Below are 18,990 nucleotides of genomic sequence, written 5' to 3'. Positions count from 1 at the left end.
CTGGGACCTCTCTAGTTTTCCACAATCCCCATCTACATGCAGACTGTAGAGAGCTAGGTGTCGGAAACCACCTGCAGGTAGAGCACTAGGTTCCCTTGGTGCCGCAGCCCAGGGGGTTTGTATTTGCCAGATGCAAATGCTTCTCTCAGTGGCAGTGGATGTGTGGTCCTGTATCTTTCACATTTGCTAGTTAATTTAATTAAACCGAGAGAGATGTCTGTCTTACCAAAACAATACATATTCATCAAACACTGTGGGAGATATAGTTCAGAATAGAAATGACAGAATTAACAAAGGGGAACGTGAGGCAAAGGTGGGTCAAACCTCTGAAATTACATGGGGCTGGTCGTTGTTGCCACGTAACCTGGACACATACTTCTTAATCTGCTACACAGGAGCATGGTCTGGTGAATGCTGATGTACAAAAAGCTTTGTAAATCCAATTTTTCTTTCTGTTTAAGATGTATGAAGGTGGGTGTTTGTTATATTGGTCAGTTAATGTACTGTACTCACCAAGGGCCCCCGTGCTGACTTGCTGACTTTGGGTGCAAGAAGCAATAGAGCTGGGACAAGAGGAACAGCTAATGGAGGTGAGTCATTCAAAGTACTCAGGTGTTTTCTGTATCAAGAGACCTTGTTTGGAGTTTGTTGCCAAGGAGACCAATTGCTGGACATGTGCTTCAGCTGTGATGTTGCAGAAGGCTGGCCACATACGACTGTTCCTGGCTGTTGGGACCCTCATTTTGTGCTGGTACTGCTGAGGTCTCTCCTGAAGGATGGGCTGAAGAAGGCTGTGGGAAGATTGGTACCAAAAAGGAGAATTCATGGGTAGGTGAAACCTTGTACTTGCATTGCCTATGGTAAGATCATTGCAGAAGCAGTGAGAGCTTAATTTCAGAAATGTTCATGTGGGTTGAGGGAGGGGGTACAAATAGCAGCTGCTAGGAATTAGCCATCCAGCAGTCTTCAGGGTGGAAGTGTGAGCAACTGCAGCAGGAATAATAAGGTAGCTGAAAGTTTTTGGCAGTTAGAAAACCTGTCTCTGTGTCTTTAGAGTTGTAGATGGGGAATGGATGTGTGTAACTGGTAATGGGCTGAGGAATTGGCCTGTTCAGGTAAAAGCAGAGCCACTGCTGATTTTGAGAAGACACTGTGCCTGCTTTCTGAAAATATGCTGCTGATGCAGAGGAGCAAGCAGTTGTTTTAGGTGAATGGCTCTCACAGCACAGTGGGTCATAGCTGCTTTTTAAGGGAGTTTTAAAAGGTGTGAAAGGAGGTATGGAAAAATGTGAATTTGGTTATGTGAAATAAGAAAGTATAAAATATGTGAAAGGAAGTATAAAAACACTTCAGATAGCAAATTCTAGGTGTTTTCTTGGATGTGATTTAACTTTAACTTCAAGTATTTCCTACAGTGAGTTATTTTGGGGTTTGAAACAGAGCTTGGGTTTCTTTGTTTTCCCCTTTCCTGTTTAAATGTTCAAAATGCAATAACTGGATAGATTAACCTAGTTTTATACCACAACCAGTGATGTAATCTGAACTGAAACAGTTGTATGAATGCATTTTTATTATATACATGCAGTAGTGATAGGAAAGCAGAAACGTGAGTAAGGTAGTTTGACAGTATATTGTTAATTGTTGTTGATTATTCCCCAATTAGCTTTTTCTTTGGAGAGTCTGGGTACAAAAATCATTAAGAAAGATGTGTCCCTGCTGTATGCAATTCCGAGTTCAGTGTAGGAAGGGGTATGTTAGAGACAGCTGTGATTAGTTCCCCAATTTGCTAGTATTAAATCCATTAAGTATTTACTGTCTCAGCTAATGAAGAGATGTGGGAATGGTTGTGAATCAGCAGGGGAAGAATGGCGAGCAGTCATTTTTGTGTTACGCAGTTTCCAAGAAAGGTCCTTCACAAGCAACGGGGAGTTTATTGCATTCTAGTGAGGTATGAGCACAGGCAGCAGACACAAGTTTGGTTTGAGCAGCCTGTGGGTAGACAGCAATACCAGTGGTGTACAGGAGAGGTTTAGCTTAGGTAAGTGATTTGTGGGGGCTGTTCAGAACACCTCACTGAGTCATTAGAGGAAGGCCTCTTCAGGTGATTTACCAACTGCAGTAAAGGTGTCTTGAATGCTTTGGCTGTTCACATCTCTTGTTAGTCTTCATTTGTCACCTGTTTTTATGTGCTACGAGCGCGCGATTACCTTGAGGAGACCTTTGAACATCTCTTCAGTACCCTTCACTGTAAATAATGAATACCTGGCTGTTATTTATCAAAAGGGACCGCTAAGCAGCATTTGTCTTCTGGTCACTGAAGTAGTTTAACAAATGCCGATGGTAGTAGCTAGGGGAAGCTGTATCCTATTTATCTGCGTGTCCATATGGCAGAACATGGTATGTCCTTAGGCACGATGTTTCATTGTGCTGCAAATTCCGGTTTGTATGGCACTGCTATTAATTATGTCTATTTAAGACATCCATTAATGGTCTTTCCTGTTAATTAACAGGACTACGCCAATAAAATTCTATTAGTTTCCCCCTATTAATTTAATATTATAGGCACTTAACAGATGTCTTAATTGGATGTTACACTGATAGCTGTAAGCAAAATTAAAACTAGGTCATTGTCCTGCAAAGGAAGTTTCTACTATGATTTATGCTTCTTAGCACTTTATTTTTCCTTCTGGATTCTCATGGGAAACTAATGGATTTCAGTGAGCTTAAACCCAAGATATTACTCTACCTTTTATACACTAACAACTTCAAGACACCTTGATTTTGCTTCACAGTTGTTAATTGTAAAAATCTTCTAGCCTTTGTCACTTTTGAACGTTATCTGTCTTTTCAGAAGCTTTTTCAGCCTCTCACCTACTTTTCCTTCAGTGTGAAATGACTTATTTTTTCAGTCAATAAATGTTTTATTTCCATTCCAACCTACTTCAAAGGGGTTAAAGTCCTGAATTCAGAGGGGATAGAGGATTGTGTTCTGTTTGTAAACAGATATTGCCTATGCTGTTAGGCAAAGTGATCAGAATCTGGGTCAGTGATGCTGCGGCTGGTCTGTCTGAGCAATCCTCCCTGGGAGATGCAACTCCTGTAACCCAGAATGCTGACTGGCTTGGTCAGTGTTCTCATGGGTATGCTAAATGGCTTGTGCATTATTACAGTGCTGCTATAAGAGCACTACCTCTCTGCTTGAGCTATGCTCCTAACACTGGTACCAAGCTTCCCTGTGCAATGTATGTGAGAGAACAGCTCTTTTTTAAGGAAAGTACTTTAAGAAGTTTTCCTAGTTGGCTACAAACACTGGAATGGTGGCAGGGAAAAGTTCTCCATAAAAAAATGAATTCACAAATGAGACTAAAAAATCTGAAAGCTTTTAGTGCAAATATCAGATGCTTTTTTTTTTTTTTTTAAAAAAAAAAAAAAGAGATCCCAATACAGGGATTGTTTCCACCTCCCAGACAAGTCAAAACTGACTAACAGATCTGATTTGGAGGGACTGAATTGAATTTCAAAACAATCATCTGGGATTCCAAGAAGGATCCTGGGAAGTACTGAGTAAAAACAGGGTATGAAAAAAGGAGATAAAGGGGTAGAGGATACTTAAGTTAAATCCAAGTTATTAGAAAAGAAATTAAGTACCATGTAGTTCTCAGTACCCGGAATACAGAATTACTTAGTTTAAGTCTGATAACTTGCTTTTCTGGTAATGCTCAACTAAGAGCCTGTTAATTTTAAACACGTCATGGACCAGAATCCAGATGATTGTTTTGAAATTCTGAATTACCGTGTAAGCTCAAAAGACAACTTTAATACTTATATTCCTCCATTTAAAAACAGAACTTTTAAAATAGCATAAATAATTCTAGACTAATGAGTAATTTTACTACCTTGGTATTTATCAGTCCTTGCAAGTTAAATACTGAAGCATCTCATAGGGTTTAGCTGCAGAAAACAATCCAGAAACCTTTCTTGATCCTCTTAAAATGAATTCTGCATTGCGCTGTCAGGAAAAGATTCCTTTTGCAGTACAAAATACCTTTGCTGCTGACATGCAGAAGACATTTTTCCCCCTAATGCTTACTTTAAAAGTTTTTTCAGAATAGCATGTATGGACCATGAACTACTTATCTGTTTAGTACTTGGTTTTGGCTAAATGCAACTTGGAAATTTCATTATGAAAGCTAGACTAACTGCTATAGCCAGTCTGTATGCTTAGATTTTTCACTTATGTATCACTTACTTACAACAACATTAACCACTTGAACAGAGATATTCAAGGTAAAACCTATCAGTTGAACCAATTTACCTATTACAGCATATACTTGTACCAGGCAAAGATGTTGATGTTCACCCAGGAGCAACGATTATAGAAAAGCAATTTTCCTCAGCTTCAGTCTCCTTATATGGAGAAAATAGGCAGATGTTGCCCAGTTTATACAGAAGGCAACAGCAACATTTATCACAAAGTTCAAAGATAAAATCTTCATTGCAAATATATTATTAATAAACTGAAACAGAAGCCAGGGAATCAGTACTAAGTAGTTTTAATAAAAGGCAGAATGTTACATACTTACATACAAATAACACAACTAAACTCCAACAGCCTTACCGACTGCTTTCAAGGCAATGGAAGCTAGTCTTCAGTATGAAGAAATGCTCTAGAAAGCCTTCAAACAGTTAACTCCAATTTTAGTTTGCCAGATAACCTGATTCTCAAACTGCAGGAAAACAGTAGGCATTTTTATTAAACATACTTCTGTTTTGCTGTGAAATCATAGGTCAATAGTTCCTTTTAGCTTGAACTTCTTTGCAGATCGCTCACTTGCTCTGAGCTGGAACTTGCTTCCGTAGATGTAGGAAATGAACCCATCAATCTCCAAGCTAAATACATTGTTAACTTTGGGAACAACTGAAAATGCAAAAGGAAAGAAATTAATGAAAAAGGACTATAATCCCTGTTCAAAACAGATATTGATATACCACAGGATATTATTCACACATAGGCTTCAGGTTTGCCACATTTCACATTTATGCTTTATTAAGAGAAAAAACGTAACCCAACCTCTATCTTAAACAGCAATTACTAAAAGTTAGTCCTCTTCTACAAGTGTGCAGTAAGTGTTGCAGAGAACATGAAAAGTAAATCAGATGAATACACCACAGGCGCATTAGCTTCACTGGAAATGTTTTCTCTTGCTCACTTCTGAAATATTTTTGGCTTTTACACCATTGGTAAAAACATTGACTTCTGCTACTATGCAAAGAACTCAAAAGGACCAATACGGAACAAAGCACATTTGCTCAGAAGCAGTGTGAATTTAAGAAATTTTGGTTATTCAAATTGTAAGAAGCACTGAAAAAAATCTAGTATACCTTTTAATTTGTCCTCCTTAGTGATAATTTTGAAGATATGTTTAAACTCCTGTAGAATGATTCCTTTTATCCCAACGTAAGAGGGACATTTTGATTTTGTGACTGAAGAAACAAGAATACGTATACATTAAAAAAACTCAGCTGCAGTTTGTTTGCTGTTCAATGGTTGTCTCATGATTTCAAAAGCTCATTGTAATGTTCTGAAACAATGCAGTTACAGTAATAACTGGTAGAACACAGTTTTATTTGCAATCAGGTTTTCAAAAGCAGTTGAAGGTTAAGTAGAATTGATTAACGGAGAGAGCATTAATCAACACAGTAACAATTATGTGATTCTAGATTCAATGATACTGAAAAGAATTTAAAAAGCAGCATCTGAAATACGGGAGAGTCTACTGAATTTCAGATTTTTTTGTAAAGAAAATAAAACAATCAGAATACCTGTAACAATAGCTCCATGGAGATCAGCTTTTAGGAGTTTGGCCTGAACCATCTGTGGTTGTCTTGGAAAAGAGGGTAGGATCAGAGAAAGAAAGAAAAATATATGGAGAAGAGTAGGTTTACAAAGTGTGACTGTGACTACTGAAATCACAGTCAAAACTCATTTTACAGGTGTATATATACTCTTTCTATAACTCTGCTTCAAGAGGTAAAATAAGTAAACCTGAAAATAATTACTAATTAAACCCACTAATTTTAATATATCTCAACTTACGCATCTGGTTTAAGTCCATAGCATAGGTCTCTGATGTACTGTTTCCACAGTTCATGCAGTGGTAAGAAGATTGCATATCTGCAGTTAAAAGGCAAAGATTATTATACAAAACTTAGTAAATAATCAATGTTAGTCTTGACGCTTTAAATATAGATGGACTATATAATCTGCTCTAATACCTTGCATGGGAAGTAGGCTACTCTAACCAACAGGTTTGTTTTTATGAAAACAAACTAAATAGCCTCCTATCAACCCAAAACAGTGATGCATTAAGAGACTTCTACTCCCTACCTCCCTCCTTACTTCATTTTACAAACAAGGACTTCATTCAACATCTATTAAGTTGAGAAACCCGATACAAAATTTTGGTCATAGTTTAACTTTTAAAAACAGAAATCCGAGGCAATTGTATTTGGTTTTGATTTCTTGTATTTGGGTACACAAGAGGACAGAGAACCCAGTAACAAACAAGTTTGCTATATATTCAGCCAAAATAATTGCTGTGGATAATTGCCACAGAGTAACAGGCCGTATGTACTGAGGAGTGAGTAGCCACATATATGTGCTCCTGGTTTTTCCTTTTTTTTTTTTTTTTTTTTAATTAACTTCTCACACAAAGTATTTTAGATCTTACCTCTGCTGTTCCGGTTCGATTTCAAAAAGACGCATTTCTCGCCTCTGCTTGGCAGTAAAGCTTTTAGTTTTCTTCCTCTTTTGCTTTTTCCTTCTTTTGGCGTGATGCTCCAGAATCACAGCTTTCCGAGACAACACATCCTGGATGGCTTCATCCTTCATTTTCGGCATGCTGCGCTTCAGGAAGGCGCTTACAAAGGCTTTGGCCTCTTCTGACCTCTGAGGCTGCAGACATTTTGACGAGGCACTTTACAAAGGTACAGTTAATAAAGACTAAAACGGCTGCAGCCGCCTGCCAGCCGCACCGGCGACAAAGCCCCGCCGTGACCACGCGGGAGCGGTACCGACACGGCTCCCGTGCTGGAGCCCCGCGCCCAGCCCCCGGGAAGCCCCCAGCCCCTCAGCCGCCGGCGGTACCTGCAGGCTCAGCTCCTCCGCCGCCTGTCGGGGCAGCCCGCCGTACAGCGCACCTGCGGGGGGCACAGCGCGGGCCGTCAGCGGCGCCCGGCCCCCGGGGGGCCCCGAGCCCCGCCGCCCGCCCCCCGCCCCACTCACCCTCCATGGCGGCGGCGCCGGGCGCGGGCCGCTGACGTGCCCGAGCGTGCGCAGAGGCTGCGCCTGCCCGGCTCCTGAGGCGGGGTCAGCGAGCCGTGTGCTGCCTTAAGCGGGGTAGCAAAGAAACTTCAGGAAATACAGAAAATTACACGGCACTAATTGAGTTAAACTGAGGATTTAACATGGAACGCTTAGAATTTTATTAAAGACAATGTAACTGTGGTAATGAATTTGGTAGGCAGGAGAGCAGGCCTTTGGCTCTGGCACTGCCAGAAGGCTGCGCTGCAAGGGCATACGGGACAAAGGGAAGGGAAAGGAAAGGTGCCTCAAAGCTTCCTGAGCAAACAGAAGTAAAAAAACCAAAACAATGATTAGAGTCTGCTTGCTAGAAAGCTTCTTATAGAGAGGTTTTGCTACTTGGCATATCAGAAGAAATACCACATCATTACTCTGCTGCTGGCTAAGGTAGCAGATCCCAGCCTTAACCTCAAATTTCAGCAGCTATCCTGTGAGAGGTGACAAAGACTTCCTAGGTCTGGGAAAGCCTTGCTGCATATGACCTTGTTCCTGGAGTACACGGCTGCTGGTGTGGCTGGAACTGGGTTTCTGCAGAAGTAAGGGTCCCACAGAGCCCCTGTGCCTTGTAAATCACAAACCAGAGGGGCAGTCATCTCTAAGAACAAAATAAAATAATAATAATAAGAAGAAGAACCCAAAACGGAGAAGTAACGTTGCTAATCACAGTGAGGAGGTCCTGCAAAGGATGAAGCTGTGGCCAGGGTAGATTGTTAGATTAGCCATTTAGATTGAAGCAGATAGGAAACATTCAATGACATTAATTTCTGTTAGGCTTTTGAACAGCTACATTACTATTATTACAGCAGAGATCAAGGTGCAAAATGAACATTATTTCTAACCAGAGTTGCACATTCATATTCAAAAGACAAGGAAGATGCTACCTGCTGTGAGGTTTGCCTCTTCTGCCCCTGTAGCTGCCTCTCTACTCTTGGGATAAGACACGTCTTGCTCTTGGTACAACACAGAGGTGCTTTGAAACCAGTGCAGCTAATTCCTTTTCCTTGCCAGCCGAATCCCAGCTTGTGCTGCCCTCTGCTCAGACGTGTTGGTTCTCCAAATAAATAAAGTGTTTATATTCCTGTCACGGGGTTGGCTTAGCACATAATGAAGCACTGCTTGCTGAAGGAGACGTACCAAGCGAGTTACTGAGGCAGAGTATAGGAAGTGCAACAATTTGTTGAGTGCTGCTGTGGAGCACAAAGGCACTGAAGTGATACCTAATGGGGAATGAAATTGTAGACGTGTGTGTGTTTGTAAAGAAAAAAGGGCCAGCCTCTTCAGAGTATTAAGTATGAGCACTGATTGGTGTGTATCAGAGACCTCCTGGCAGTTAAGGACATTGCCACAGCAAACAGATCTCTTGATTTTACAAAGCTGTGACTCCTTGAGTTGTCATTGCTATTAAGAAAAGATCAATTTTCATGAATGGAGTACCAGGATGAGCACTATGGGTCTTCAGGGCCGTATGAGTGCTCCTTCACTGGATTTATGCTGCAATTCCTGAGGCACTTAAGGGATTAATAGTCAAATCAGTGTTGGCGATGCTGGTGTTGTAAATCCAATGATCCAGGCTAAACTGGTGCCTGGGGAAGCCAGTCTCTTCCAACAGCTCTACATCTTCATTTCCCAATTTATCTTCAGATACAATGGCTGAGGGAGCGAGATCAGTGCATTAGTATGTGTTCCAAGAAAATATGCGGAAATAGTGGAAATATGCGAACAAAAGAGCAAACAAAATAACTATAATGCATGTTTCTGAACGTGCAGTACCACTACTCCACCTGTCTTAGTGTTTTAGACCTTTGAATCTTTTTGCTTCTTCAAGTAAATCAGCGTGAAAGCATGATATAGGTTTATGGTGATATAAACCCCCTAATGTATATTATTTATTCCAAGTTACATGAGCCAGCACCTGCATTTCTTATTCCATTAAATCTATGTTTGGCATTATTTATTGCTCTCTAAATATATATATATATTTGTAAAAATCCAACACTGAACCACTATACATGTGTACAGTAGGGGGCTATATTGCTTTAGCTGTCGGTATTGCTGAATTACAGTGTGTGATGGGAAAAAGAATGTATGCAGGCCAAGTCAGGTCACAGCAGTGTCCTGGGGGAATGTCAGCGTGAATGTGGGAGCAATGACAGAAAGTGCTTTACAGTCACAGAAAGCTAGAATTTAGGTGCAGAGTAGCCAAAGACTTATGGTGAAATTGAATTCCTTCAAAATCCTCCTTCCACAGATAAATCTACTATAATGTAAAAGAAGATATTTGTATGACATAAGAATAGAAGATCAGATTGGTTGTTGTTTTTGTTTGTTTTTTTTTATTAAAGAGTTATCATGAGCTGAAGCTGGAGATGAGCACAGGTGGACTGATGTGTGTAAAAAGTGACCAGACTATAATCACTGTTACACTTTTGCTGATTGCAGGTGATACAAGAAATAGATACTGTAATTCTCTAAAAGACTATCTCAGCAAGCATTTGAGCTCTCAGGATCAATATAGCTTATTCCTCTTGGCCAAATTGCATTAGCAGTTGAATTTGGTCCCTTGGGACAGCTGTGCTAGCAAAAATAATTTCCATTTTAAATGCTCTGATCTGATTTCCTCCATCTGAATACCAGGCAGCTACCATAACTTCCCTACCGTGTGCCGAAGCAGTGTGCAGCCGGCCCAGGTACCTCAGCAGCCCCGTCACCGCCACCACCTTGCCGTCCTTCCTCCACCACCTTTTCCTTGTCCTGCTGACGGCTCCTTTCAGTCGGGCCCAGGTCAGGCCCATGCCAGCATTTCAGGCTGTGGAAAAGGCCGTTCCTGGGGAACGGGGGGTGCAGGCACACTAAGAATTGCTGCTCAGACAGCTGGGTAAACAGAGTATTTGGGATCAGTAGCCTGGACTTTCATTTCGTGGCACTGTAGGTTTACTAGGGGGGAGTTTGTAATGTTTATGTGTGGAAGCCCAAACTCTTGCATTATTGATTTATTTGATGAATTTCAGGCGGCTGGGTTTGGTTTAAGAGTGTGATCTTGTGATATACCTTCTGGTCCCACAAATGTTCCTTTTCAATGTGTTTTTCAGTAAGTTTTCTGCTTTATCAGTTTGTCTAACTCATTGATTAGGATGAGATATGTCCCCCCGATGCAGTAAACTATTCATGCTGACAGAAGGGTCATTATTACCCTAAAATCCCAGCTCCTTGTCCTCTCAAATTGCAGATGTCACTTATGCGTGAATAAGAAAGTCTGGCCTTGCTGTGCATGAAAAAATGCAATCCAAATATATATTAATGGGGCAGAAATCTGGGGGACATACAATAACCCCCAAATTCTGGGGGGGGTTTCAAAGCTTTTAACGATTTAAAAAGCTGGGCTTTAAAACACAGGCAAGGAAAGGAGCCAGCTCTTCTGGAGTCGCAGTTGCTGCTTGCCTCACCAGGGGGCAGCGCAGGACAAGGATTGGTGAGCCTGCCTCGGCGGTCTGCCTTGGGGCATCTCTTGCTGCAATCCAACTAGCGGTTTGAAGTTTAAAAATAAATAAATAAATAAAATTAAATATTGGTTCATCTTTTGGACGAAGTTTACCAGTTTGCATCTTCTTTTAGCATACAGGGTTCGAGGTCTCACATACCCCAACTTCTTTTACATTATAGTAGATTTATCTGTGGAAGGAGGATTTTGAAGGAATTCAATATCACCGTAAGTAAAGGAAGTGATTTTTTTTTTTTTTTAAACACCAACGTATTTTTAACATCAAAATAACTAGCTATATCCTTCATAAAACATATATAAAGAATGAGTGAAACTAGAATACCTGGGGATAACTACTGCAGAAACATCATTGCCCAGCCTCATACAATGCTAAAAAGTCACCACTTGCTCCCCAAAACAATAATGAAGAGTCAGTAAGCTGAGGTTTTGGCAACTGATATTTGGTTTCCCTGCGTGCTGAGATCACGCATGGTTCAAACACATCAGTATGATGGACACCGCTGTACACCTGAACAGCTTGTAGTTACTAATTAACAGCAGCGTTCTGCACCCATGCATTAATCTGTTACAGTCTGTCTTAGAGGCATTATTTTTCTTGTTTCTTGGGTTTCATCATTTAATATTTTAAAGCATAGCGAACATTGGCCTACATTGAGATAGGGTTGTATGATGCAAAATGGGTATTAAATAAAAATGATAAACTGTAACATAGTAATAGTTGTTGGAGTTATAGCAGATTGAACTGTTTAATGTGGCATTTTGTTTGATTTTGGTTAAACTATATTAAATTAACATAATTAAAAAGAATACAAATAAAAAGGTTTCAAGTACCAAAAAGATCTATTATGCTGGATGTTTCATCCAAGAAAAATGAAGACTTTTTTCCTAGGAAATGGTTGTCCAGTTCTGGAAGCCTGTTTGATACGGTTTGGTTGGGTCGACTTTGCAGTGCACCACTGGGGTACAAGTTTTGGCCATACCTGTGTCCCTGCAGACAACGACACCATTTGTAGAGTGCGAGAGAGACCTGCTAACCTGAAGAGCGTGGAGTGAGCCATCCGGTTCGATAACACACGTTGGCTTGTGCTATCCTTGTCTAAGAGGTGCATTTCTAAGGCCACACTGATGAAGGTGTCAAGTGCTGAGTCACCGCCTGGCTTTAGGTCCCCCCAGTTTGACTGCGTCTCACGGTGTGCCCGTGCACGCTGAGCCCTGCCTGTTTTACCTGTGTGTCTCCAGGTAGTGAGAAAAGTATGCCCAGAGAAAAGTATTTGACTGTTGAAACTGGGCTGAACAAGATTAACAGATTGATGGCCACTGCAGGCAAGAGCTTTATGAGGGGTGGTCAGGGTGGCAGCTGCTAGCATGGCCCTAATAGGGGGACTTTGGTCTTGCGATATGCAATCTGACTTCTTCCGAACTGCAGCTGTGGGATGGGGCTGTGCGGGGTTAATGCTGCTGTACTGCTTTGGTAACTGAAGAAAAACCAGAAACCTCCGTTTGTTTGAGTTCAGTGCTTTAGTAAGTACCTTTAAAGAAAATACCACCTCATGCAACAGAAAATATTTTGTCCATCTCTTCAGCACAAATCTGATAAACCATGGAGAGAGGCAGGTGTCCAAGGAGATAAAAGTAATAAATGTGGCTGCGGTTCAGGAGCGAGCTAGCCTGTCAGGCTGTTAATTAAATGGCGTTCCGGCTCAGAAATACTAGCAGCTAATAGATATACATGGCAATGCCAATTCATTTACCTCATCAGTGCATGTTAATTTTAGCATGAGCTTAACTTACACATTTTGCAGTGGGTCAAAATGGCAGTGGATGTGTGTGTGGGGACTTTCACCCTATAGTGATTATTTCAGGAGGTAGAGACTATTAAGCACTTTATACTTCTTAAGAACAGAACAGCGGGTGAGAATGGGTGAGAGAACATTTTTAATTTAGGCAGATCCTCTAAACAGAATAAACTAATCACAGACTTAGAACTGAGCTGAGCCATATTTGCAGCCAGCTGCCAGGGGATCCTTTCTTTGCCACAGCTCAGCAAGTGCAGAGCCCTAGTTAGCAAATAGTTTGAGCTTGAGTCACGCCTACGTTAGTGTAGTTCTAAAAGGATTTCTAAGAGTTACATTAGTGTGAAATTAGGACTGCTGCAATGGCAAATCGCACCTACAGGAAAAATAGCTGCTATTTGCGACTGCTCTGAGACCAAGGCTGCTTTGGTAGCTGCACAGAGAAGGTGCAGTAAAGGACTGCCTTGTGTGTAAAACTGCACTTGTATTCAGTGACAGAATTTTGTGTGCTGTCTGGCCTTTTAATGCTGATGATTGAGTCTTTGTTCAGGCCCACATCAGCTCTGGCCATTTGGCACTTACTGGTGACAGAGCTGCCCAGCTCCTTCTGGTTTGTGGTGGTGGTTTTTGTTCCTTTTCTGGAAGAAAACCAATTCCGGGGCCGGCCAGCAATCAGTGCGGGGGAGATGTCCACCTGACGTGGCAGGCAGCAAGGAGGCCGTGACCCCACTACGTGTGTGCATGTGATGTGTGTGCCTGTGTGCTACAGTCTCTCGCTAAGACCATGGGTGACCCTTGTGTCCAGTTGCAACCAAATTTGTCACCGACATCAAACTCATGTAACATCCCTGCAGCTGCCGTGAGCACAGCCGCCTACATCAGCAGCTGGGTGTGCTGCTCACATGGTGCTCTCTGTCCTGTGAGTCCTGAGTCACAAGGGCCTGCTGCCACTGGCAGCGCGGAGAGGTTCTGCTGTGTGCATGGGGCTTGTAAAAATGAGGCTGCTATTTACACTTCCAAGTGTGGCAATAAGGGCATGACTAAAGGTGTTTCACCTCTGAAACACACGCTGCAGCACAGCAGGCTTCTTTCTGGAAAAAAAATCTGATCTGTAAAAGTATCAACATTGAGGCAACGGAAGGCAACACGGATACTTCTGTCTTTGAGGAGGAATACTCTCTTGCCCTTCAGCATGATTATAGCCCATTTACCAACACTTCTTGAATTTCAGACCTATTTTGGAGCAGTCACAAGCAAGAAATGTTTCTTTTCAGAGCCTGAAGCAGTCAGTCCAAGGGTAAAGTTTATTTAACAAAAAGAATAGTTCCAGCTGAATTCACATTGTGAAATTACAGGTCCATTTAAAGCAAAATAAAACCAGTGGCAGGTTAGGGTCAGGAAGGAGGATAATGACATCGCTGCAAAGTGCATCCAACAATGGTCTTGAAAATTTTAAGTTTCTTTAGGACGCTTTTCTTTTCTTTGTATAATTATGGAAAAGAATAGAACTAAAATAAATGTACTAGATGCTGAAAGCAAGCTTCAGGCTTGCTCAGACATACGAATTCCAAGTGGAGACGTTATAAATGATGTCTCAAATGCTGACTGATTTCAGAGCTGTGGGCTCTTTCCTTCGTGTCATGGACGAGGAGGGAGGTTTGTGACCTGGCTGCCCAGCCGTGCCCTCCCAAGACTCGGCCTCCCTTCAGGGCTGGCCATGGCAGCAACCCCAGGAGGGGGCGAGCCCTGGGAGGGCTGGCCCGGGCTGCACCTTCCTCGCTTTGCAGCTAGAAGTCACCTCAATCCCTTTTGTTCCAGAGTGCAGCTTGTCACAAAGCATATATTATTTTTTTTAATGGGAAAGAGGGTTGCTGCTAGCTTTCATAGCAATACATATGCTCATAATATAGTTTGCTCTTGCCACCATTGCTGAAGAGGCTGGCTTCTGCTTTGTCTTGCAGGCACTGTGGTAGTATCCTTCTGCCCCTGCTCTGAGGGACCCCGTTGGTATTACAGCGATGAAGAAGGTGAGCAAGAAACAAACCTGGGAATATTTTGCAAGTTCTGCCAGTATCACTCCTGTGTGTTTGCCTGTAAGGACTGTAAGAGACATGAAGCAGTCAGGAGAGGCTGTACCATTGCAGGAGGGGTTCCCGTGTCAGGCAGATCATCATCATTAAGCCATCCCTATGGCCTGGGTAGCTACCTACAGCCCTTTAAGATTACTGAAGACACTTGCAAGGGGTTTAAGAGGTTTTGGAGCATGCCTTAGTGTATCTCTGTCTTGACACTACTGAATCCTGGTAAGCCCTTTGTTAACCTTGGCAGAGAGTTGTGAAACCTCCTCTATGAAACAGAGGTCACGTTTATACCCATCCTTTTCTTATAAGTTAACAACAACAACAAAAGATGCAAATAATGGTTTTGCACATTGTCTGTCATGTAAAAATACCAAGCTCCACAGCTGGTCTCCATTTGCTGGCCACAGACATGTAGGGTCAGGTTTGGGGGGTAGAAGAGACAGGGATGCTTAAGTTGCAGGTGAGGATACACTAACTGAAAATTACAGCTCAAATTCTGCTCCAGTTTGGGAAGACCGAGACATTTTTCTACTTTGAACTGGGGCAACCAACCAACTGGTCTGAGCCTTTTTTTTTTTTTTTTCCCCCGAGCTTTGGAGGAAGTGTTTATGCCAGCTGTGAGCACACCTTCAGACACAGAACAGCACTTGCTGCAGCTTCACTTCGAGGTCTTGGTGCTGTCAAGGGCTGAGAGTTTAAAACTAGCTGAGCCTCCCACGTGGCAACATGATTTACTAAACCACTAAGATATTGGGTCAGCTTTGTAAATCATTTTAATTATTGCACTAAACAGGTTGTGGAGATGGATCAATAGAAAATATGACATTTAGGCTCACAATGCTGCGCATTCATTAAGGGAGAGAAATTATATTAACTGATTTAGGAGCTAATAATAACTGAAAATAACAATTTAATGGAAGCCTTCCAATCCTGCACTTTGAAGCAGGATACTGCTGTACACAGTCTACCCATTTTAATCTCAGTCAAGTATACATAGCAATTTTTTTGACTCTCAGAAATGTCAGTCAAGTGCAAGTAACTTACAGAATTTCAGCATCCCATATATTACATTATAATAAAACAAAATCAAAGAAACTGTCAACAACCATTTTACATACAGGCAGGGTCACATAAACCAGGGACATGAAAAATGAGAAAATGCATCACACTATAATAATGTGGAAGTCTTGCACACTGGGGCTATTTTCCACTTGCAATTAGTATTTCCATGACCACAGTTGTACTGCTGGGCTTAAAAGGTGTTTACTTCTTTCTAAGGTGGTGAGTTTTGGTCTCAAATATCTGAGTACTAAATATATGGTATGGTATATCTATATATATACCATATGGTATATGGTGTGTATATATATAGAGAGAGAGAGAGAGAAACTAATCTCTCCTGTGCAGTGAATGCCAGGTGCTACCATTCAGTTGCAACTGCCAGCATTGTCTTATTGAAATTATTTCCCAGTGGCTAAACTAAATTTGGTTCACTGTGGCATGTTTTTTCCTCAATACATGTACAACCTGTGCTGTTAAAATATTTTCTTTTGAAATAAACCGTACGTTGTGACTAATTAATGCCTAACAGCCATTGACTAACTATACTGAACCAAGCAGGCATGATTGGGGACAGAATTTAAGCTGTGATCAGGTACTGCACCTCTGTCACCTGCTCTGTAGAAAGCCTGCAGCCTGCTGATACCCAGTTGTCACAGCAGCCCTGCGCTCCGTGTTTTTCAGGGAGGGTTAAGCTTTTCTTTAAACCCTCTGGCTAGATAGCATTTGAATTATGCACTTCATTGCACCCCAATTAGCTACAAATGCATTGCAGAAATCATTATCAGTTTATTTGGGAAAACACCTTATTTTGCTATTTGGTTCAGCATATGAAGAAAAAAAAAAACACATGCACCCTTTTTGACTGAGAAGAACTTGTTTTAGAGCAGAGTGAAACTTTGAGCCATGGGCAAATCATGCTGCTCCTGCTTATTTAGCTGTCCCCTTGGGCTCCAGCCAGCTGTTTTGGGAACACAGGCTGCTCGAATCAAAACAAATGGCTTCAGCACGACCACAGAACTGACTTGAGCACGTTCCCTGCATGGGCTGTGCAGCACGGCTATCTCCTACTTCAGAGAACCCACAGCAGGTGAATTTTAGTGTCCCCAGGTAAACAGTCCTTGGAGCTTCCCACACCACCTCCCCCTCCTCCCTATGTGTAATTGTGTTCCCGGCTGTACACAACAGATCGGGTGGATATTTCTCTCAGGCTCTGTAAATGCTAGCAGCAACAGCTGAGCGCTGAATCGAGGGACACATGCTATGTCAAACATGTGGCATTTTCATGGCACCAAGCGTGAGCAGTGCTTTCTCTGGTGCTGCTCTGCTCCAAGATACCGGAGCGGCAAGGTTTGAGTTACCCCGGGCAATGAGCCTAAGCTTTGCTGACTTTTCTATGCACGTTTATGACCACATTGGCAAATACTTTCTGAATCCAACAGAGCTCCACGTTTCCTTTTGAGACGATTTGTCTTGGTGAAATACTGTAGTCTAGAGTAAGATCTATCTGATTTCAAAATAATTAACTCTTGGATTAATAAAGAGATTTCATTTCTTGAAAAAAAATGAAAAAAGTTTTAAGACTTTTGACACCATAGCAAGCTGGATTTAGTTTCATTTACTTGGTCTTGCTATTAAATCATGCTACAGTTCAGATCTTGACAGGTACTTAGTGTGTGCTTCTTAATTACTATTTGCTTTTGTTTGGAGCTCCCACAGTTCTGGATGCAGAGGTGAGTCTTTGTTCTTCATTTCTCTACATGCTGAAAAATCTGCAAGGTGGCCAAATCAGCAAAACCACAACTGATTGATGCACCGGTATGTACTTAATTTTGTTTTTGTTGTCTTGTCAAACCCTGCTTACTTCCCTGGAGACCAAAATGCCAGTATTATTAATTATTAAAAGAGGTCACATAAAAGATTTCACTATATAAGGAGTTTGGCTGCTGACTTTAGTGGGAATTGAAGCAAGCTCTTCTACAAAGTCATTAGCTCAACCAGCAACTTACCATAAACTGAGGTTCATTTTGACCAGGATTGCAATTAGCACCTTGCTGTGCATTTAACTAACTTCAGACTTTCATACCACTACACTATAAAAGTTGAAATTATATCCAAGCACTCCATAAATGGATTACACTATTATCATTACTTGTAGCACTGAATGATTGTATTTTTTTACTGTCTTGCACTGAATTAGCATAAATGAATAACAAATGTGAGTGTATTTCGTAAAGATCATAAAGGAACTGATGTTTCCTTAATCAAATTGTACATTTTCATGGTCTCATTTGACTGTGTTGCCTTTAGATTCTCTTGCACACTTTTTTGAGTTTTCCTCATGGTAGCAGGCATCACTGACAGGCATAGTTTGGTCTAGCCCATCACTCAGTGTTATTCCTTCCCAACTCAGATTTAAGCGTGCACCCCATGTCCTTGTCCAAAGATTTATTAACACTCCCAAACAAGCACAGCTCCCAGGCTCCCACGCTGCTCAGCCTAGCAGCAGCAAGGCACGCCGAGTGGGTGCTTTCAGCTTTCCAGAGCTCAGAGCAATGTATGTTCATGTGTGATAAAATAAAAATGTGAGTTGTTTCAACAACATCCCAGTTCCTGCTGGAGACACAGGATTGCTTAGCTTAAATAGGGAAAGCAGGCTTTGCAGACCTGAGGCAGCTGAGGGTCCTTTCAGGAACCAACAAGGTGGCTTTTCCTTGTGCTCCTGCTGTCCTTGCTGGCTTGAAGCTGGCAGGGAGGTGGTGGCGTCCTGCCAAAAGATAGCACAGGAGGCTGAGCCATGCACCTTGGCAAGAGGTTTCCTGTGGCTGCACCAGCCACAGCTGTGGGAGCCTGGCAGGCAGCTCTTTCTGTCCTGCTTCAGTGCAAGGGGATCCCAGTAAGCTGAGAAGAAAACCAGTCGTTACTGGTGGTGCTCTGGAGATCCCAGAGCATTAATTCTCCAAGCTTGTTTTTAGTGCTCCCTCCAGCTCCTCAGAGCAATGGCTATCCCCCTGCCCAAGGCCAACCCATGTCATAGGAGGGCACGTGTCCCAAGACATAACCGAGGTACCTTTGCTAACAGTTGGCCAAGCGTTCATCTCTAGGTCACAGCAACCAACAGAGTTGTTCCTGGGAGCAGAGAATGAGGCACACCAAGGGCGATGGGGGATGTCAGTGACCCAGCACTGGGCTTCC

The 18,990-nt window shown here is 42.0% G+C and overlaps 1 protein-coding gene and 1 long non-coding RNA gene across 3 annotated transcripts; one reads left to right on the top strand and one right to left on the bottom strand.

Annotated features, from left to right (window-relative positions):
* Positions 1–456: 456 nt before the first annotated feature.
* On the top strand, positions 457–17,499 carry LOC137861860 (uncharacterized). The gene is made up of 3 exons (XR_011099901.1): positions 457–590; positions 685–828; positions 14,617–17,499. It is a non-coding gene; the product is annotated as an uncharacterized lncRNA (long non-coding RNA).
* POP4 (POP4 homolog, ribonuclease P/MRP subunit) lies at positions 4,537–7,386 on the bottom strand. 2 transcript variants are annotated; one of them, XM_068693411.1, is made up of 7 exons: positions 7,286–7,386; positions 7,148–7,200; positions 6,732–6,955; positions 6,098–6,175; positions 5,824–5,885; positions 5,383–5,484; positions 4,537–4,918 (listed from the first exon to the last, which is right to left on the bottom strand). In XM_068693411.1, the coding sequence occupies exons 1-7, from the start codon at positions 7,290–7,292 to the stop codon at positions 4,782–4,784; spliced, it is 663 nt and encodes a 220-aa protein (XP_068549512.1). In that variant the 5' UTR covers positions 7,293–7,386; the 3' UTR covers positions 4,537–4,781. The 2 variants fall into 2 exon arrangements, with proteins under 2 accessions (XP_068549512.1, XP_068549513.1); XM_068693412.1 differs by lacking the exon at positions 7,286–7,386 and having other exon boundaries at positions 6,732–6,977; positions 7,148–7,278.
* Positions 17,500–18,990: the final 1,491 nt, after the last annotated feature.

Source organism: Anas acuta, chromosome 10 (assembly GCF_963932015.1).
Source record: "Anas acuta chromosome 10, bAnaAcu1.1, whole genome shotgun sequence".
Lineage (NCBI taxonomy): Eukaryota > Metazoa > Chordata > Aves > Anseriformes > Anatidae > Anas > Anas acuta.
The sequence above is the reverse complement of the archived record's forward strand: the minus strand, read 5'-3'. Positions and strand labels throughout refer to the sequence as shown.